This window comes from Xenopus laevis, chromosome 5S, assembly GCF_017654675.1.
Source record: "Xenopus laevis strain J_2021 chromosome 5S, Xenopus_laevis_v10.1, whole genome shotgun sequence".
NCBI lineage: Eukaryota > Metazoa > Chordata > Amphibia > Anura > Pipidae > Xenopus > Xenopus laevis.
Window position 1 is genome coordinate 92,215,404 of NC_054380.1, and position 19,667 is coordinate 92,235,070.

Genomic DNA, 19,667 nt, shown 5'->3' on the forward strand with positions numbered 1-19,667 from the left:
GAATTCTGCTGGAGTAGCACTATTAACTGATGCGTTTTGAAAAAAACATGTTTTCTGATGACAGGATCCCTTTTAATGTAACTGAATCAGTCTGTGGGACTTGGCTTTTACTATTGAGTGTTGTTTTTAGATCTACCGGGGAGCTGTTATCTTGTGTTAGAGAACTGCTATCTGGTTACCTTCCCATTGTTTCTGTGGAGGGGGGGGTGACATCATGCCAACTTGCAGTAAAGAGTGATTGAAGTTTATCAGAGCCTCTTCTGTATTTATAGGCGTATGCGCTCTGGAGTGATGACGCCAGCGTGCAATGGCGCAAAAGTTAAATGTATTTAAAGGGACATTTTGAATTTTTTTCACTACCCATTATAGGATCATTCTTTTGAGTTCCTGGTGCTTCTGATCTTTGATTCTGTCTATCTGATACCTGTTGTGACCCCTGCCTGATTTGACGATTCTGATCTCTGAAATTATGACCCTGCCTGGTAACCTACTTTTCTATTTCCGTATCCCTCCTGATTAATCTCCTGGTTTGACCTTTGCCTGCCTGATTCCGCTTGTACTCTGCCTGACCTGGCCTGATTTTACTAAGCTTTCTGCCTACGCCTTGTACTGTGACCTTCTGCCCAAAAGACTTTTTGCTTTACCGTCATACCCCTTTGCTCGTCCAGAACCCTTCGCTTGGCATCTCTCAATAAGTCCTGGCGGCATCCGATTAGCCGAGGGCTCCTCCCGAGGTGAAAGGTGGCTGTTAAAGGTGGAACCAAGAGCTGAGAACAGGGTGCTTAACATTGGTTCTGGATTTAGGGTGCTGACCGTGACATTATAATGGGCCACGATGGATTACGAAGGTCACGCTGCCGCTGCTCCTTCTACCACTGAAGCGCTCCTCACTACTCTGCTGCAGCGCTTGGAGGATCAAGAGCTTCCATAACCTGACTTGCAGACTGGACACTGCCAAAGCCAATTATGAAATTGGTAATAGAGAATTATTGGCTATCAAATGGGCCTTTGAAGAATGGCAACATTTGTTGGAGGGGGCGAAACATACTATAACGGTCTTTACTGACCACAAAAACCTATTATACATCGAATCTGCTAAACGGTTGAATCCTAGGCAGGCTAGATGGGCTTTATTTTTTACCCGTTTAATTTCTCCCTCACATACAGGCCTGGTTCCAAAAACACTAAGGCAGATGCACTCTCTAGGAGCTTTGAATCTAATTTGTCTGAACCAATTGAGTGTGTTCCCATCATTCCTGGTGAGTTGATTGTGGTAGCTCTGGACCTTGCCACACTACTGTCTTCAGTGCAATCCTCTGCTCCTGTAGATACTCCTGGGAGGTTATTTGTACCTGAGGACTTAAGGGAACAGGCTCTGGGTGAGGCTCATAATTCTAAGATGGTGGACATCCTGGTATTTCTAAAACCTTGTCTTTATTGTCTCATAATGTGTGGTGGCATTCATTTAAACAAGATGTCAAAAAGTTTGGTAATTCCTGTCCTGTCTGTCAAAGGTCAAAGTCTTCTAGAAATCTGTCACAGGAGTTGCTAAGGCCATTGCCTATTTCTGACAGACCCTGGTCCCATCTGTCTATGGATTTTGTGGTTGATCTCCCTCCATCTCAAGGGAGTGATTTGGGTGGTGGTGGATAGGTTCAGCAAAATGAGTAATTTCATTTCCCGCACCTCCCAAACTTTGGCTGTTATTTATTGCTAATATTTTCAAAATTCCATGTTTTTCCGGTCAATATTGTTTCTGATAGAGGGGTACAGTTTGTTTTCTAAATTTTGGCAAGCGTTCTGCTCTTTGGTTGGGATTGATTTGTCATTCTCTACCGCATACCACCCTCAAACCAATGGTCAAACTGAAAGGGTTAATCAGTCCCTTGAACAATTCTCAAGGTGTTATGTGACCACCAATCCTCATGTGCTAAACTATTGCCCTGGGCAGAATTTGCTTACAGTAATGCTACTCATGCTTCTACTGGTCAATCTCCATTTTTTATTGTTATTGGTTTACATCCCAAAGCATTTACTTTTTCTGGTTCATTATCCTCTGTACCATCTGTCAATTCTTCTGTCAAACAATTTGCCAAGATCTGGTCCGAGGTGCACGATTCTCTTTCTGCAGCCACGGCCGCTCAAAAAAGGGCAGCTGATAGGTCGCGTAGGGAAGCACCCAAATATCAGGTAGGAGACTCAGTATGGTTATCTACAAAAAACTCAAATTTAAGGTTCCTTCACTCAAGTTGGGACCCAGGTTTATTGGTCCTTATCCCATCACTGAAATAATTAATCCTTCTTCTGTTCGTCTCAAATTACCTGACAATTTTAAAATTTCGAACTCATTTCATCTATCCCTTTTAAAACCAGCCTCACAGGTTCGTCAACAGTCCTTTCCTCCCCCAGTGTTGGTAGAAGGTCAACCTGAGTTTGTAGTACAAGAACTCCTTGATTCTCGCCTTGTGCAGGGTAAGTTGCAATATCTTGTACAATGGAAGGGTTACAGCCCTAAGCAGAATTCTTGGGTTCCTGTTTGTGACATTAAGGCTGATCGTCTCAGGAAAAAATTCCATCTTAAGTACCCTGAGAAACCTGGGGGTCCGGTGGCCCCTCCTCGAGGGGGGGTAATGTAATAACTTACTGCCCTGGTGGTCTAGTGATGCAGCGGGGACGCCACGCCGCTCCTCTTCAGTATGCACCGATAACTAGGCCGTGCGCGGCGCACCTCTTCTGTATTTATAGGCGCATGCACGCTGCATGATGATGCCAGCTAGCAATGGCGTGAAAGTTAAATGTATTTAAAGGGACATTTTGGATTTTTTCACTGCCCATAATAGGATCATTCTTTTGAGTTCCTGTGCTTCTGATCTGTGATTCTGTCTGCTATCTGATACCTGTTATGACCCCTGCCTGTTTTGATGATTCTGATCTCTGAAATCCTGACCCTGTTTGGTAACCGACTCTTTTGGTTTGACCCTTGCCTGTCTGACTCCGCTTGTACTCTGTCTGCCCCGACCCGGCCTGATTTGACTCCGCTTTCTGCCTACGCCTTGTACTGTGACCTTCTGCCTAAAAGACTTTTGCTTTACCGTCGTGCCCCTTTGCTCTTCCAGAACCCTTCGCTTGGCATCTCTGTTAATAAGACCTGGTGGCATCCGATTAGCCGAGGGCTCCTCCCGAGGTGAAAGGCGGCTGTTAAAGGCGGAAGCAAGAGCCGAGATCAGGGAGCCTAGCATTCGTTCTGGATTTAGGGTGCTGACCGTGACAGGTCCCACCTATATATTATGTATAATAAATTTCCCTGATTTTACAGTTTCCTTGATTTTACATGATTTTATTTTGGTCCCTTGAAAATTTAAAAATTGGGGTTCTACTGTATATACTTAATATTAAACACGTTTGCTTTGTTGTTAATAAGCCCATTTAAATGCATTTTACTACACATGACATATTGGTACGCTGTACAATTTACATGACAATTAACAAATATGTGTAACACCTTCATTATTGCACCATATTTTGTTGACTCAACAAAAGCTAATTTTTTACACATTGTCTGTATATAATGCTGTTGCACGTGCATGTCCAATACATTAGTTTTGAACTTTTTGGAAGAATTCCTTTATTTGGTCCCTCCCACTGGCTTCACAAGGTGTTTTTACAAGACTCCAATAACAGTCTCCAAGAAACTCTACCCAAAAGACTGCAACGCATATGGCCTGTGAGACAGATGTCAGCCTAATCTGATGCTGCTTTAAATACTATGTTCACAAACAGAATCATAAACAATATATTTCTCTAAGGTGATTCAATAGATGAATGAATAACCAGGGGGTATACAAAGTCTGAACTGAAAAGACTACAAGAAAGAAATGACATTCCCTTAAAGAAATTGTTCAATGTAAAAATGAAACTGGCTAATAACATGAACTGTACAAAATAAACCTTTTCAAAAATGTAATCTGTAAAGGTTGGAGGGAATGGATTTCTAACATAATAGTCAGAATTCCTCTTTGCAGCTCTTTAACTTGTTAATCAGGTCTTGATTGGGCTTCACATGGGACATAACTGTCCACTCAGTTTGCTTTTGATCCTGACCTGCTTGTGATCAATGAGGATTCCATGAGCTTCTAGTGACTAGTAACGGTGGCCATAGACGCAAAGATCCACTCGTTTGGCGACATCGCCAAACGAGCGGATCTTTCCGCCAATATGCCATTAACGAGCATGGCTATATAGGGGTAATCTGATTGTTCGGCCGTACGGCCGAACGATCTGATTACGATGTGCAATGGGAGCCTCACGGTCGTTCGGCAAGAAGAATCGTTGCGTCTATTGGGATCGGTCGGTTATACCTGACCGATCTACCAAAACAACCGATCTCCGCTGGACGAAAGCTGGCGGCACTCTCCACACACGATCCGAAAATCGTACGAATCCTTGATTCGTACAATAGTATCTGTGTGTCTATGGCCAGCTTTAAGCTCCCCATAGACGCGACGATCCTTCTTGTCGAACGACCGTTTTTAGGGAAGTCTGATCAATCCTTCGAAATTATCGTGTGGTTAGTGGGATTCGAACAATCGTACATCTTCCGATTTTGCGGCCGACATGTGTCAGGAAATTGATCAGCCAGGTCAAAAAATCGGTCCCAGTGCAATCTATCTATGTTTGCAGGGCCAAGCAGGCAGCTCCCCTTTGTTTTCCTGGCAAATTGGTCTTTTTAGTTGATGGTAAATTCGTACGATCGTTCCGAGAAAATCGTGGTCTCACAATGAGGATCTGATCTTTTAAAAATCTCAACATCTATGGCCAGCTTTACACTGTAGCAACATTGACTGTAATTGCTTGCCTCGTACTCTGTGACTGTGTCGTTTACAACAGAGCAGGCCACCACCTTCTATCCCTGCCTACCCACGTATTCTTGCGCTGAAGTCAGACTTGGCACAGGTATGGGACCTGTTATCCAGAATGCTTGAGACCTGAAATGCTTGAGACCTGGTGTTTTCTGCGTAAGTGTGTGTGTGTGCCCTTACCCTAACGGAAAATTATGTAAACATTAAATAAACCCAATAGACTGGTTCTGCGTCCAATAAGGATTAATTATATCTCAGTTTGGATCAAGTACAAGGTACTGTTTTATTATTACAGAGAAAAAAGAAAACATTTTTAAAATTGTGGATTATTTGGAGTCTATGGGAGACGGGCATTCTGTAATTAAGAGCTTTCTGGATAACGGGTTTACGGATAATAGATCCCATACCTGTGCAAATATTTTCTGTCCAGCTTCTGCCAAGTCTAAAAAGGGGTTGAGGGTGCATTGGTATGTTAGTCAAGTTGATAGTAGCCAGTTGTGTGTCTGTACAGAGTGCCTTTACATTGCTTATTTGAAGACGCAAACATTATATTTTGATAATGAAACTTTAATCATCAACTTTCCATAAAACAGCAGCTCTAGAATCAGGGCCGCTTCGCCAATGATACGAGTTGAGGCTGTCGCCTCAGGCGGCAGCGCATTACTAGGTGCCAGAGGCAGCAAAAATGCCGCTCCTGGTAATTTAAGAGCCGAATTTCTGGGTCTTCTAGGAAATTTGGCTCTTCGAGCACAGAGAGTGCAATTTGGCTCTCTGCGTTGGCGTCCTGGCCCTCTCTGCCGCCCTCGTGGACCCCCCTGGACCCGATCAGACGCAAAAAGGTAAGCACACGGGAGAGGGGGGCAGCAGCAACTACTGCTGCCTCAGCCAGCGGAGGGGCCAGGATCGCCCCTGTCTAGAGTGTAACAGGCAATGCTACCTAGGACTGACTAGTCTACACTGACATACAATGTAAGAGAGCACAAACATAGCTGTGAACTGTTTGCCTGGGGATTACGGATACTTTTTTTGTTAGGCAGGAACAAATAAGGCAGACGAGACAACTTCACAAGTTAGACCACGTCATTACAAATGTTGAAATGTATTAACAGTGGCTGTTAATCCAGTTTTGTTAGGTATGTTATTAGGGATCACTGCAGGCTAAACTTCATGTGCAAAACCAGTATGACGAGCAAAACATTCTTCTAGCCTTACAACACAGTGCAAGATCTAATGTATTGAAATGTACTGAGCAGCAGGTAATAGCAGACACGGTTCGAGAGAGATGCAGAGTATTTGCTAGAAACTGTGAAACCCTCCATTAAAAAATAGATATAGCGTGTTCCTGTGTGAAAGAACAGAGATATATGCAAGCATTTCCATCACTAGTTGGAAGAGTCAGGTTTTTTGGCGTTGCTTGAACGTTCTTTTACTACTGTATCTATTCGGTTAGAGAACGCTATTGATGTTATGCCAAATCTCCATGGGATAACATAGGCAGCATTTTCCCAAACGAATGTTACTTAGCTACCCGTAAAGAATACAAGAGACTCATGTTTCAGGCCGCGTGCTGTAACTGTAACACTTCACTAAGTCCTGTGTGTCATGAAAGCAGTGACATCAATGGAAAAAGGGGGTTCCCTGGTTCAGTTTGAAACTCAGAAAAAAACTGCATTTTCCTTTCCATTGGTCTGGAAACTATTATTTGCATAGGTGTGAATGTCACCACATGATCTTTCATCACTAAAAAACCTTCAGAATTGCTTTAGGGCTATGCCACAAAGATGATGACACTACTTTTAGGAGATAATTGGGGATCAGTGTCAGGAATGTGGGGGTTTCATGTCTACTTTAGTAACCAGCCATTAAAGATTCATGGAATAAAAAAAAGTAGAACTCTAGTGTAATTTGTTTTTGTAAACAGCAATTTACCATTCAGGTTAGTTTCTAGTAGGCTTTCTGCTAATAATTTAGTTTAATTAAAAACATAGCTACATTGTTACCAGTGCTCTAACTCCTATCCACTGCCAGTGAGGGTTTAATCCATTCTGAGATTGGGGTAGCATTGTACACAGGGAAATTAAATGGTGGAATGAAATCACTAAATTGCCCCTATCTTCATCTATGGGCCCCTTGGAAAAAAATATGGACAGCGCATCCCGCATTGGGTCCCAGCTGGCCTTTCTAGAGACATGAACGAATCAAAAACAAATGATGAATTAAGAAGGAACCTGCATTGATATCCCTTTAATTTCTAGCCATTCATATTGGCAACACGTGTGTGTCAATGATATTTGGCCATACCCGTGTGTGGTTTAAATGGACAATAGCTCGCAGCATTACGACTTACTGGTTAAATACAGAAAAAGCCTAATGTTGCGTACCTCCCTATTATGTTCATCCCAATTTTTCCCCCTTGACTATAACTCCTAATATGGGCAGTGTATGAAATGTAGGGGATTTAGTGGTTGAGAAAACCATTCCACACGTATGGAGTAATATCAAATATCCAGCTTTATTGGGGTAAATATAACAACAAACAGGCAGAACCAGAAAGAGGCATGAAATGCATCAGGTGACCTAACATGTCATAGGGTAGGAGTACATCTGTAATGGATGCCTGTTTGTTGTTTTAATTACCCCAATAAAGCTGGATATTTGATTTTACTCCATACGTGTGGAATGGTTTTCCACTAAAATCCCTACATATGATGTCTACTGGAATGGAGACCAGCATGAGGAAACCTGCACACCATTGGGAGTGGGCACAATGGAAAAGTAGCCATGGCACGGGCATGTGAATTTTTCTTTTCAATCTGTGTATGAAATGGTCAATACTGTATTTATTTGGATACATTATAAAATGCAATTATAAATGGGATTATGGGAATATTTTGGCTATATAAATGGTAGTGTGCACAGGACATTCCTGCTCAGCATAATTGCCTTTATAATATGACAAGGACCTGACACTCAAAAGTGTACTAGAAAGGTAAAGATCATGTTGTAAAAAATTCATGTGGTTACTAGTGATGTGCAGGCTGGCCCGATACCCGCGGGTCTGACTTTGGGGTTCTTCTTTTATAGACACCGCGCCTGCTCGCCTCACCCCTTTTGTGATGTCATCGTTGGGTTGGCACGGGTCTATAAAAGGAAGCTGGCAGGCGGGTGGAGGGAGGGAGGGCAGGCTTCAAGCGGGTGCAGGTTCGGGAAAAACCCGACCCATAACATCACTGGTGGTTACAGGTAAGGCCTCTGCTGTGGCATCAGTATGACAGCTCCTATCTGTCTTTATAAATATAGATGTTGTAGAAGTAATACATTGTAAACTGAATAATCTATGAACATTAATATTGAAGTCAATTTCACAAATATCAGTGGTGCTACAGCCCCAGAACACATTGGCTTCCCCAAGAAAAGGTGATGCATTCCTACCTCTTTCTTGAACAGAGGTTTTCTTCACTCTCACTCATCACCAACGTGCGACTTGTGCCGCCCTGACTAGCTTCATGCATCACTTCAATCTGCAGTCAAACAAAAATCATTAATATTACTTTTTGGAACTGCTGCCACCTGAAATCAGTGTGCAATATCATTGCTAATGCTCAGTTACATCAGAGATGATCTGGGGTATAACTGACAAGGCAGAACCCAGTCATCCCTTGCTTCTCTACAGCACGGCCAACCAGAACTTGCTTCATATACAGGTATGGGACCTGTTATCCAGAATGTTTGGGACCTGGGGTTTTCTGGATAAGAGATATTTCCATCATTTGGATCTTCACACCTTAAAGGAGAATTCAACCTGTTCTGAAAAAAAACGTAACCACCACCGCAGATAGACCCCCCTCCCTCCTCCCCCCAGACTAACTACCCCCGGGGGGGTTGCCCCATACTACATACTTACCCCTCGCTGCAGATTCTTCCAGCGAAGTTCCACACGTCCATCTTCTGCGTCCTTGGTAAGCTGACTGCGAGATCGCAATTTCTGTGTAATTCCGTTCATGCGCAGTTGCGCAAACTGCGCATGCGCAGAAATAGCAATCTCGCGGATTACCCCCGATATAGCCCTGCCGTTAGTGGCATATCGGGGAAAAGATCCGCTCGTTTGGCGATGTCGCCAAATGAGCAGATCTTATAGTGTATGGCCACCTTAAGACCTTTACCAAGACCATGGTCTTGATAAAGGTCTTAGTTACAGACCGAAACGTTGACCTGTTTTTTAATTAACTTAAATAAAATTATGGTTTTAAAATTAAAACTTTTTGAGGGTTCCCAGTGTGCACTCATTTCTTATGGATAAATATAATTTTTTCCTTAATTGAGTAGCACTTGGGTTGTTAGCAAAACACAAGGATTTTAAATTTAAATACCCGTGAGTGCTCCTAACTGTATCTATTTGCTTCCTTTCGAGGAGCACCCGGGATTTGATCAATTGATGGTGAGTGCCGGTGAATCATATGACTATATATATATATATATATATATATATATATATATATATATATATATATATATATATATATATATATATATATATATATATATATATATGAAGTCCCACAGTGCCCGCACACAAACCAAAAAGCAAAGCCAGTGGTGCTTGATCCAAAATGTGGTTCATATATATTGAAAGAAGATCAGCACTCACTGTAGTTTTGGTGAATTCGTGTTGATTTATTTGTCAAAAATAAAGGATAAGATGTGATTTTTGACAAATAAATCAACACGAATTCACCAAAACTACAGTGAGTGCTGATCTTCTTTCAATATATATATATATATATATATATATATATATATATATATATATATATATATATATATAATACACAAAAGCCATGAATATCCTGTAAATTATATCCTTATAAACGGTGAGTTCTGATGTCATCAGTTATAAACGGTGAGTTCTGATGTCATTTCTGTCACATGACTCACTGAAATTTGTGTATTATAATAAATAAAGTACCCCCAGTTGTAAAATATGAGGATATTAGAAGTTACCTTGGAGTTCCATGACCTGTATAAAAACACTCGGCCTTCGGCCTCGTATTTTTATATGGTCATGAAACTCCTCGGTTACTTATAATATCCTTATATTTTACAAGAGGGGGTACTTTATTCACTATATATATATATATATATATATATATATATATATATATATATATATAGTAAACTTTAAGTATGAAGATCCAAATTACGGAAAGATCCGTTATCCGTAAAAACCCCAGGTCCCGAGCATTCTGAATAACAGGTCCCATACCTATATATGTGTATACAGCATATATATTTAAACAAAACCGTATGTGCATTTCAATATGCAAAAGTTTGAGTAGCCCGGGCCAAATGAGACATTTAGTTAACAAATTAAAAGTAGGAATCACCTACTGCAGGAATCAGAGGGTTACAAACAACATATTTGAAAATGTTAATGCACAGTTACATTTTATTTCACCAACTTTAAAACTAGGGTAACCCTAATTGCCTTGACTGACGTGGCAGTCAGCCAATTGCAACATCACATCCCACCCCCTTATGTTATGGTCCTGCTCCCAACGTCATATATCCCACCCTGCCCGCAGTTCCACGTTCAAAAAGGTGCTAATCCTGTTTAAAACATAAGAACAAAGAAAATAGTAATTGTGGCATGTGCATTATTAACATTTGCAAATACAGTATGTTGATTTCTGCTTTAGTTGCTTCCTACTTTTAACTTGCAAAATTAACCAAATATATCATTGTGTCCAAACATTTGCATTTAGCTGTAGATACACATAAAGAGAGGATAAAGCGGAAGTAAAACTTATGTACCATTATGGAATATTTTGCCTTGAAAACTGTAGCCCAACCCTTGCAACACTTGAGAATGTCTATACCTACAGTATATACAATGCTGAACATTGCACAGGCACACTCACTTACACATGCAAGTTATCCGTGATGTGCCTTCCTATGACAGGTGATATTCTTGCTGTGTTTAAAGAAGAAATAAACCCCCCCAATAAGAAAAAACCCTACCTACTACCCTAGGTAGTCCCTGCTTCCCCCCCCCCCACACATAGTTACAGTAGTTAGTATTATAATAGAAAGCAGGACAAATCCAAGGCAGTAGCTATGACTGCAAAGTGCTTTTATTGGGGAAAAATGCTCCAATTTTTCCCCAATAAAAGCACTTTGCAGTCATAGCTACTGCCTTGGATTTGTCCTGCTTTCTATTATAATACTGACTGTATCAATTTGGGTGTGGACACAGGACACCTTGCAGGAGAATCCACCTACATATACTAAAGGTGAGCTACAGCCTATTTATAATAGTTACAGTAGTTACTGTATATACTCGAGTATAAGCCGAGTTTTCAGCCCCCAAAATATGCTGAAAAACTCTACCTCGGCTTATACTCGGGTCAAGCGCAAAAACGGTTGCCGGCGTCTAAGAATAGTCACGGCCTCCAAGAATAGTCGCCGGCGTCCAAGAATAGTCTCCAAGAATATTAATCCGGCGTCCAAGCATGGTCGCCGGCATCCAAAAACGAGACGCCGGCACCTCCAATGGGAGCAGAAACCCTCAATTTTTTGATTGAAACTTACCAGAAGCTGCTGCATTTCTCACCCTCGGCTTATACTCGAGTCAATAAGCTTTCCCAGTTTTTGGAGGTAAAATTAGGTACCTCGGCTTATACTCGGGACGGCTTATACTCGAGTATATACGGTACCTCTGAAATTGAGTTTGAGTTTGCTCACGTATCAGAGCAGAGTAAGCTCACCAGAGCTCATGGGCGCCATCTTCCGGATCTCCAGTCTTTTTCAGGTCCTCTTCCTTCCCTTTGCCAATTTCCAGCACTTATGGAGCATGTGCAGTTGCTGCAAACCGGAAGACTGCTCCAATTGCGCATATGCTGATATGCAGCAGGGTAACTACATGTTATTGGGCCCCACAGCAAATTAATTTCAGGACCCCCAAAATATTAAGAGGTTGACCTGTTTTACCAATATTTATTGGAATGATATATGAATTATGGTCTCATGGGGCCCCTATACCTCCTGGCGCAGGGTTTGCTTCCTCTGTAGTTACGCCCCTGCTGATATGGTGCTCACAAAAGGAGACCGGAGATCCGGAAGATGATGCCCATGAGCTCCGGTGAGCTTACTCTGCACCGATAAGTGAGCAAACTCTTAGGGGCAATTTCAGGGGTAACTAACTATGCGGATGGGGGGGAGCAGGGAGAGGGGACTACCTAGGGTAGTAGGTAAGGGGTTTGCTTATTGGGGGGTTTAGTTCTCCTTTAAAGGAGAAGGAAAGCTACAGAAGCAGTTTATTGCCAATAGATAAGCCACAATAGTGCAAGTTATAACACTTTACCATACCTGAGAAAACAGCTCTTGAAGTGTTCACTGTTTGTTTAGGATAGCAGCTGCCATATTGGCTTGGTGTGACATCACTTCCTGCCTGAGTCTCTCCCTGCTCACTCATAGCTCTGTGCTCAGATAACAGCAGGGAGGGGGGAGTGGGAGAGGAGCAAACTGAGCATGCTCAAGCCCTAGCCCTGGAGGTTTAAGCTGAAAACAGGAAGTCTGATACAGAAGCCCATGTATACACAATAAAAGGAAAGAAATGTGGTGTTTCTTTTGACAGGGGACTCAGAGCAGCATTACTTTAAGGGTTTACTGGTGTATTTATATAGACCTTTCTGATAAAGCTTACTTAATTGTAGCTTTTCCTTCTCCTTTAAATTCAACAGAAATGCCACACATAATGCTTGGCACAGCCTCCTGTTGCTCAAACTAGTCAAAACAAAAAACAAACAATTATTAGCTAAGATACTGCCAGTTAAACACTATTGGTATTGTTTCTTAGAGGGACCTGCTTGTTGCTGGGGAAATGTTATCACGTTGCCAGTCACAAACCATTGTTTCAGGTAGGGCAATTACTTGAAATGCATACTTGCATGGCTGCACAAAAATCTATACAGTCTGCAATTTCAATCTAACTTACTGTTTAACTACGCATGGGCTTTTGTTCAGCACTGTTCTTATAAAATTGTTTGTGATACAGTTCAGATAATTCAGATGTACCTTTATTCCTGCTTTGGTTTTCTTATTGTTCCTTTTCCTGGACAGGTCGGCTTCAGAGAGAGACTTGGGAGGCACACATGGCACTTCAGCTGCTCTTCGGGTTGTGGCTAGAAATGAAGCAGTATTTTCAGAGATACAGCACTTTAGTCGTCCCTAAGTCTTTTGAGATGTGGTACCTAATTTAGCGAACCACAGTATAAATATTTAAAAGTGTTTCTTTACACTACACAACACACATGCCATTAAGTAAAGTTATTTTTGCATAAACAGAGAAGATGTCTTAAAACATGTCTGCTAAACTCTTTTTTTTAAGAAAGGAGAAACAAATATCTTGCACAATATGATATAATTATAAATACAAGTAATTTTGCTCCACCACACAGCAATACAGGACTTTATTAATTGCTCATCTTCGGGTTCACATTTATCTGCATTCAACATTTATGTTTGTTCCTTTGGGGGGGGGCTCAGAACAATAAACTGCTGAATAGTAAAATGCACAAAAATCTATTGCACAACAAAAGCTGGTAAAGATGCCAGTATGTAAGGGCCCTAATGGTGTTTATAAAGCCAACCAATTAATGTTCAAGCTAAACTTACATGCCTAATTAAAACAAACAAACATGTACCTGGCAAATAAAATGTTTCTAGTGTCTATTAACACTATTAAATGGGTTCCCTTCAGTGATTTGGCGGATGGAGCATAAAACGGAATACAGAGTGAAATACACTGAAACTGCAAACCTGTTCTCTGAGGTTTGTGGCAAAGAGAAGATGATGGGGAACTCTACATAGCCACATACCCCTGCTGCCTCTAACCCCAGCCTTGCGCTTACATTGAGGTTGAAAATTGCGCTTACATTGAGGAATGAAAAAGGGTGGCAGCAGTTGTTCAAGAGTTGCAGCAGAAGAAGAAAAAGATGGAGGGGGAGTATGGGGTGAAATGCGTAGCATCTGTGGTGGCGGTGGGGAAATAGGGGCTTGCCATAGGCACTCTTCTGTGTCAGCCCAGCCCTGCAAGAGGTCCAACTGATGTTTTGGATAAAAACAAGTTATGTGAAAAAATAAGAGCAATAAGTAAAGTAAGGGCTAATTTTCCAGTGGTTTTGAGTTGCATTCAGAGGACCTATAAACTTTGAAAAACTAAAAAATAATTGGCTCTGAGGGGCACATTTACTAAGCTCAAGTGAAGTATTCACAGTAAAAAAACTTTGAATTTCGAAGGTTTTTTTTGGGTACTTCGACCTTCGACTACGACTTTGAATCGAACAATTCGAACTAAAAACCGTTCGACTATTCGACCATTCGATAGTCGAAGTACTCTCTTTAAAAAAAATTCGACTACCTACTTTGCCACTTTAAACCTACCGAGCAGCAATGTTAGCCTATGGGGACCTTCCCCATAAGGTTTCTAAGCAATTTCTGATCGAAGGAAAATCGTTCGATCGATGAATTAAAATCCTTCGAATCGATCGAAGTATTTGCAGTAAATCCTTCGACTTCGATATTCGAAGGATTTTACTTTTTTTTTTATTCTATACATGTAGAGTGAGTAGTAAGTAGATCACATAGCTCTATTAGTCTCTTTGCTTGTACCATTGGTTTTCAGATACTTTAAGGTTCCCTCTGTAATAAGGTTATAGATATAGCCAAACAAGTCATGCTCCAAGATATGACTAAGCTTCAGGATTGGTGTTCAGGGGAATCGAGCTGATCCGATTGCGAGCCCTAGGGCCCAACGATCGGATCATAATAAAAAGAATACGTGCGGTCAGATCGCAGGACCGCATCAACGAGCAGATGGGGTCCGCGATCCGACAGGATTTTTTAAATCTTCCATTGACTTGATATATACCAAGGCACATTAGTACTTCAGAAAAAGAGACAACTGAGGTAATGTAGTATGGGTAACTTGAGGCAAATATTTGGAAGAAATGAAGAATATTTTAAATGGATTGAAGGAATAAGATGTGAATGCCTGGTACAATGTGCAAAGTAATCATTTATTCTACAGTAACTAGTATAAATGAACAAACACAACAAACAAAATAAATTGTAGCGTACCCTGGAATTTTCTATGATTGTCAGTATGGGGGGGAGGAGTTGACTAATACAATCCAGTAAGCACAAGGTATTTTGTATCACTGAGTGCCATGGCACTGAGTGAATTATTATGTATAAATAAATTAGTATATTTGGATATATCTATAGACATAAGTCAAATCAACTGGACTTGCTGTGTTTTTTTCCTTGAAGACGTTTCACCAGTCATCCAACCAAGATTACCAGTGAAGGTGGAAAACAGGACTGGAGAAAGAACTTGGTCCTTCCATATGTAGCTGGTGTGTCGGAAAAACTTAAAAGGATTTTTAATAAACACCACATCCCTATCTGCTTTAAACCCAGCAATACACTGAGGCAGCAACTAGTTCACCCAAAAGGGCCAACCCCAAAGCACAAGAAGAGTAACATTGTGTATGCAGTGCAGTGCAGTGAGGAATGCTCTGATTTGTATGTGGGGGAAACCAAACAACAGTTACAGCAGTGTATGGCGCAGCACAGAAGAGCCAGCTCCTCTGGTCAGGACTCAACCATGCAGTGACGGAACTAGGTGGGGGTGGGCCCTGGTGCAGCCGTGCCCCACCCTCGTCCGTGCGGCTGCAGCCGACTCCAGTGGGCGCGTGACTGCCAGGGGGGTGCGGGCCCTGGCCCCAGGGCCGGAACTATGGGTAGGCAGAGTAGGCACGTACCTAGGGCGCAAAGCTGGGGGGCGCCAGGCACGTACCTGCTCTGTCACCTACCTCTAGTCCGGTTCCCTTCTCTGCCCGACTATCTGTGGTATTTTTTTTGCTTGTGCGCATGCGCAAGAACTCTAATCAGCAATTCACGCATGCGCACACGAGAGCGTTAATTCGCGCATGCGCACGCGAGTGGACGTTCGCGCATGCACACACTAAGCCGGTGCCGCGACTGGCTGGCTTGCCTAGGGCGCCTGGCCATCGCGGCCCGGCTCCCCCGGTAGTTACGCCACTGCAACCATCTACCTACATCTAAAAGAAAAAGGACCCACGTTTGAAGATAGCCGAGTCCAGATTCTAGACCGGGAGAACGACTGGTTTAAAAGAGGTATTAAAGAAGCCATATATGTAAAAACTGAAAAATCAAGTCCGAATAGAGGCGGGGGGAGGGGTGCGACACGTAGGGGCAGATTTATCAAGGGTCGAATTTCAAAATAGAAAAAGCTTCGAAATTCGACCATTGAATTGGAATACTTCGAATATCGTAGTCGAAGTTTTTTTACATCGAATTTGCCCATTTGCGGTCGAAGTAAAATCGTTCGATCGAACATTTCATCCATCGATCAAATGATTTTTCTTCGACTTCAAAAAACGTAGAAAAATGCTCTAGAAGGTCCCCATTTGCACTTTGGCAGGTTTAATTTGGCGAAGTACTGAAATCGAAGTTTTTCTAAAGAGACAGTACTTCGATTATCGAATGCTCGAATATTCAAACTATTTTACTTTGTATCCAAAAAACTACTTCGAATTTTTTTACTTTGAAAATTCCCTCGAATTCACTTTGACCTTTGATAAATATGCCCCCTATTGTGTGCCACATACAATGCTGTTTTGGCACCTCTCCCTGGAAGGTTTAATAACACATCAAAGCTCCAATCTTGCTAATACAATCAACACCTTACTTAATGACATCATTGTGGATTATGATAAATAGATTATGCTGATTGGAGCAACATTCCAGAGGATATATATACTCAAAGGAAGATTTACAAGTTATTCTGAATTGAGAAAGCCGGTTGGATGACTGGTGAAATATCTTCAAGGAAAAAACACAGCAAGTTGATTTGACTTATTTCAAGTCAAGTCAAGTCAAGTAGTTATTTATTGCCTTTTGTACCAGGAGTACATAGGAGTTTCTTTTGCAGCACAGTGCAGTGAGACACATATTGATTTTTACAATATATTGATATTTACAATGTATATGGGATACAGAGTATAAAATTAATAAATAGTAACGTAAAGTGCAGGGAGTGCAAATCAGACCATATGGTTCGTTAGGACCGTACTACAGTTGCCATAAGTAACCGATCAGCAATTAGTGTAAACAGTCTACGAGTTTGAAAATAAAAGAAAAATCGGTTGCTACAGATAACATTGGTGCTAAAAGCAGTAGAGATTGTGTACGTGTTTCCTACATTATTGTGCTTGGATCTGTAAAATCTTGTTGAATCTTTTAAACTTTTTCTTACTGCTTTCCCTTGGTTTTATCTGCTCTAATAAATATAATAAATATAATTATAATGAATTGTAATTATATTTATATAATAAATATAATTAGATAACAAAGGAAGGATAGTGTTAGTACTTCCCTAACACAACAGTCATATTTGCAACTGGAATGTCACTATGTCATCTGTTGAAAAACCAGCCCTTGTGTTTAAATGACCTAGAAATATTGATATGACACTGTTGCTTTGAGCATAATTATGAATGAGTCAAATTGTAGGTTGCGAAAAATTTACCATTTGAAACACACCCATTTTAAAGTAATATTAAATTTTAATATAGTTGCATATTGTCCAGTGACCACAAACAGTTGATTTCTATAGGTATACCATGACCTGGATTAATGAGAATCTTCACAAATATATTTGGATATGTTTATATACAGTAGGGGGTGATTTATCAAGGTTCGGATTTGAATTTTTGCCACGATTTGTTTTTTTTTTGCACAAAAATTTACAAATTCAAATTATATTTTCAAAAGCTCGAATTTCTGGTCTGGTGAGTTCATGTACTATGGAAGCAAAATTCAAGCCATTTTTTAATTCACGTTTTCGAGTTTTAATTCAAGTTTTCAAGTTTGTTAACTCACAAATTTGAGTTTTAAGCCTAGAAACTCGAAAAATTGCAAGTATTCAAGTTTTAAAGCCTATAAACTCAAAAAAAAACATTCAAGTTTTTTTTTTTTAAATCATGAGGTTTTTTTTGAAGTAGAAAAACCTCACAAATTTGATTTATGATTAATAAGCCCATTAGTCTGCAGTCTGGCAGATCAATTATGCTTTAAAGTTTATCAGCATAATTACTGTTAAGTGTGAAAAAGCCCTAAAACATTTTGAGGGAGCCTGTAAAATATTAAATAGATTTTTTTAAACATAAACATAATTTAATTTAATTCTGTAAAAAATAAACCCTGGTGGTCAGGGTTTAATTTAGTGCAAGGGTGTCCAACTGGGGGCCTGTGGCTCTCATGGTCCCCGGCATGTCCAAGATCTCCTCTTCATAGGACATATTTGTTGTTAAATGTTCTGTCCCCCAGCATGTAAAATAGAGCACCTCTTTCCCTTGCTATGGACAGCACTGTTCTATCAACTGTTTGTGGTCACTGGACAATATGCAACTCAAATGTATAACATTTAGCTTAATATTACAATTTAATATAACTTTTAAAATGGGTGTGTTCCAAATGGTAAATTTTCCTACAATTTGACTCATTCATAATTATGCTCAAAGCAACAGTGTCATATCAATATTTCTAGGTCATTTAAACACAAGGGCGGGTTTTGGCAACTGACTTAATGACATTCCAGTTGCTAATATGACTGTTGTGTTAGGGAAGTACTAACACTGTCCTTTATTGCTGCATTCCAGCATCACATCCTTTGTTATCCAATTATATTTATAATTCATTATAATTATATTTATTAGAGCAAATAAAACCAAGGGAAAGCAGTAAGAAAAAGTTTAAAAGATTCAACAAGATTTTACAGATCCAAGCACAATAATGTAGGAAACACGTACACAATCTCTATTGCTTTTAGCACCAATGTTATCTGTAGCAACTGATCTTTCTTTTATTTTCAAACTCATAGTAGACTGTTTACACTTATTGCTGATTGGTTACTAATGGCAACTGTAGTACGGTCCTAACCAGGAAAACTAAAGCATTCTGGAGCTCTATTTAAACTGCAGGACAAAGTCTTGGCATGTATGTTGAGCTTTAGTGTTCGCTAACAGTTGCTACATCATAATGCCCAGTTATTAATGTGTATATATCAACATTTACTGCAACTTACTGATAACTAACTGCATAACTTACATACTAACAAGCAACATGTAATATTTGGCAATGACTTGTCTGTCTGTCTGTTGTTTTGAAATATATACACATTTTTAACAATTTCCACATTATCCCACATTATAGGATCATCTAAAGCCCTTAAATCTGTTATACAGTGGTGTTAGCCCACACATGAATTTTACATCTCCCATAAAAGATACTCCAAGGCTAGAATTAAGCCATGGAACTTTCCTAGTAGAAATACTTATTGGTTCCAGCACCCCCCCCCTCCCCATGGCTCCCTAGAATATATATTGTCTAGTGTTGCCACCTAGTCAGTATTTGACAGGCCTAGCTGGTAATCCACCAGCTAGGGCCTTCACTAGTTTAGTGAAATCACTGGCAATGTACTTGCTGGTAAATTGAAACTGTCCTGTAAATCCCTTCCTTCTCTTAAACTGGCCATCCACGCAGAGACGATTACAATTAAACCGCACCTGCTGTTTTGGCCAATTAATCCTTGGGTGCACGTCCAGAGACCTGTTCACAAGGGTTCTCCACCATGCATGTATTTTTCTCCAATAGGCAGCACTCCAATTATAGTAAAACCGTCTTTATTGTTTATAGGACAGCAGCACAATGCAACGTTTCGAG

General features: G+C 40.6%; 1 protein-coding gene across 4 annotated transcripts in view; it reads right to left on the reverse strand.

The window, feature by feature from the left end:
* Positions 1–19,667, reverse strand: part of LOC108717446 (guanine nucleotide exchange factor DBS-like) — a 186,741-nt gene that overhangs the window by 85,961 nt on the left and 81,113 nt on the right. For all 4 annotated transcript variants that reach the window (XM_018264694.2, XM_041564799.1, XM_041564798.1 and 1 more), the window contains exons 14-15: positions 12,933–13,039; positions 8,292–8,380 (exon numbers count right to left, since the gene is read on the reverse strand). In XM_018264694.2, the coding sequence (XP_018120183.2) occupies positions 8,292–8,380; positions 12,933–13,039 (196 nt within the window). The remainder of the gene's footprint in view (positions 1–8,291; positions 8,381–12,932; positions 13,040–19,667) is intronic.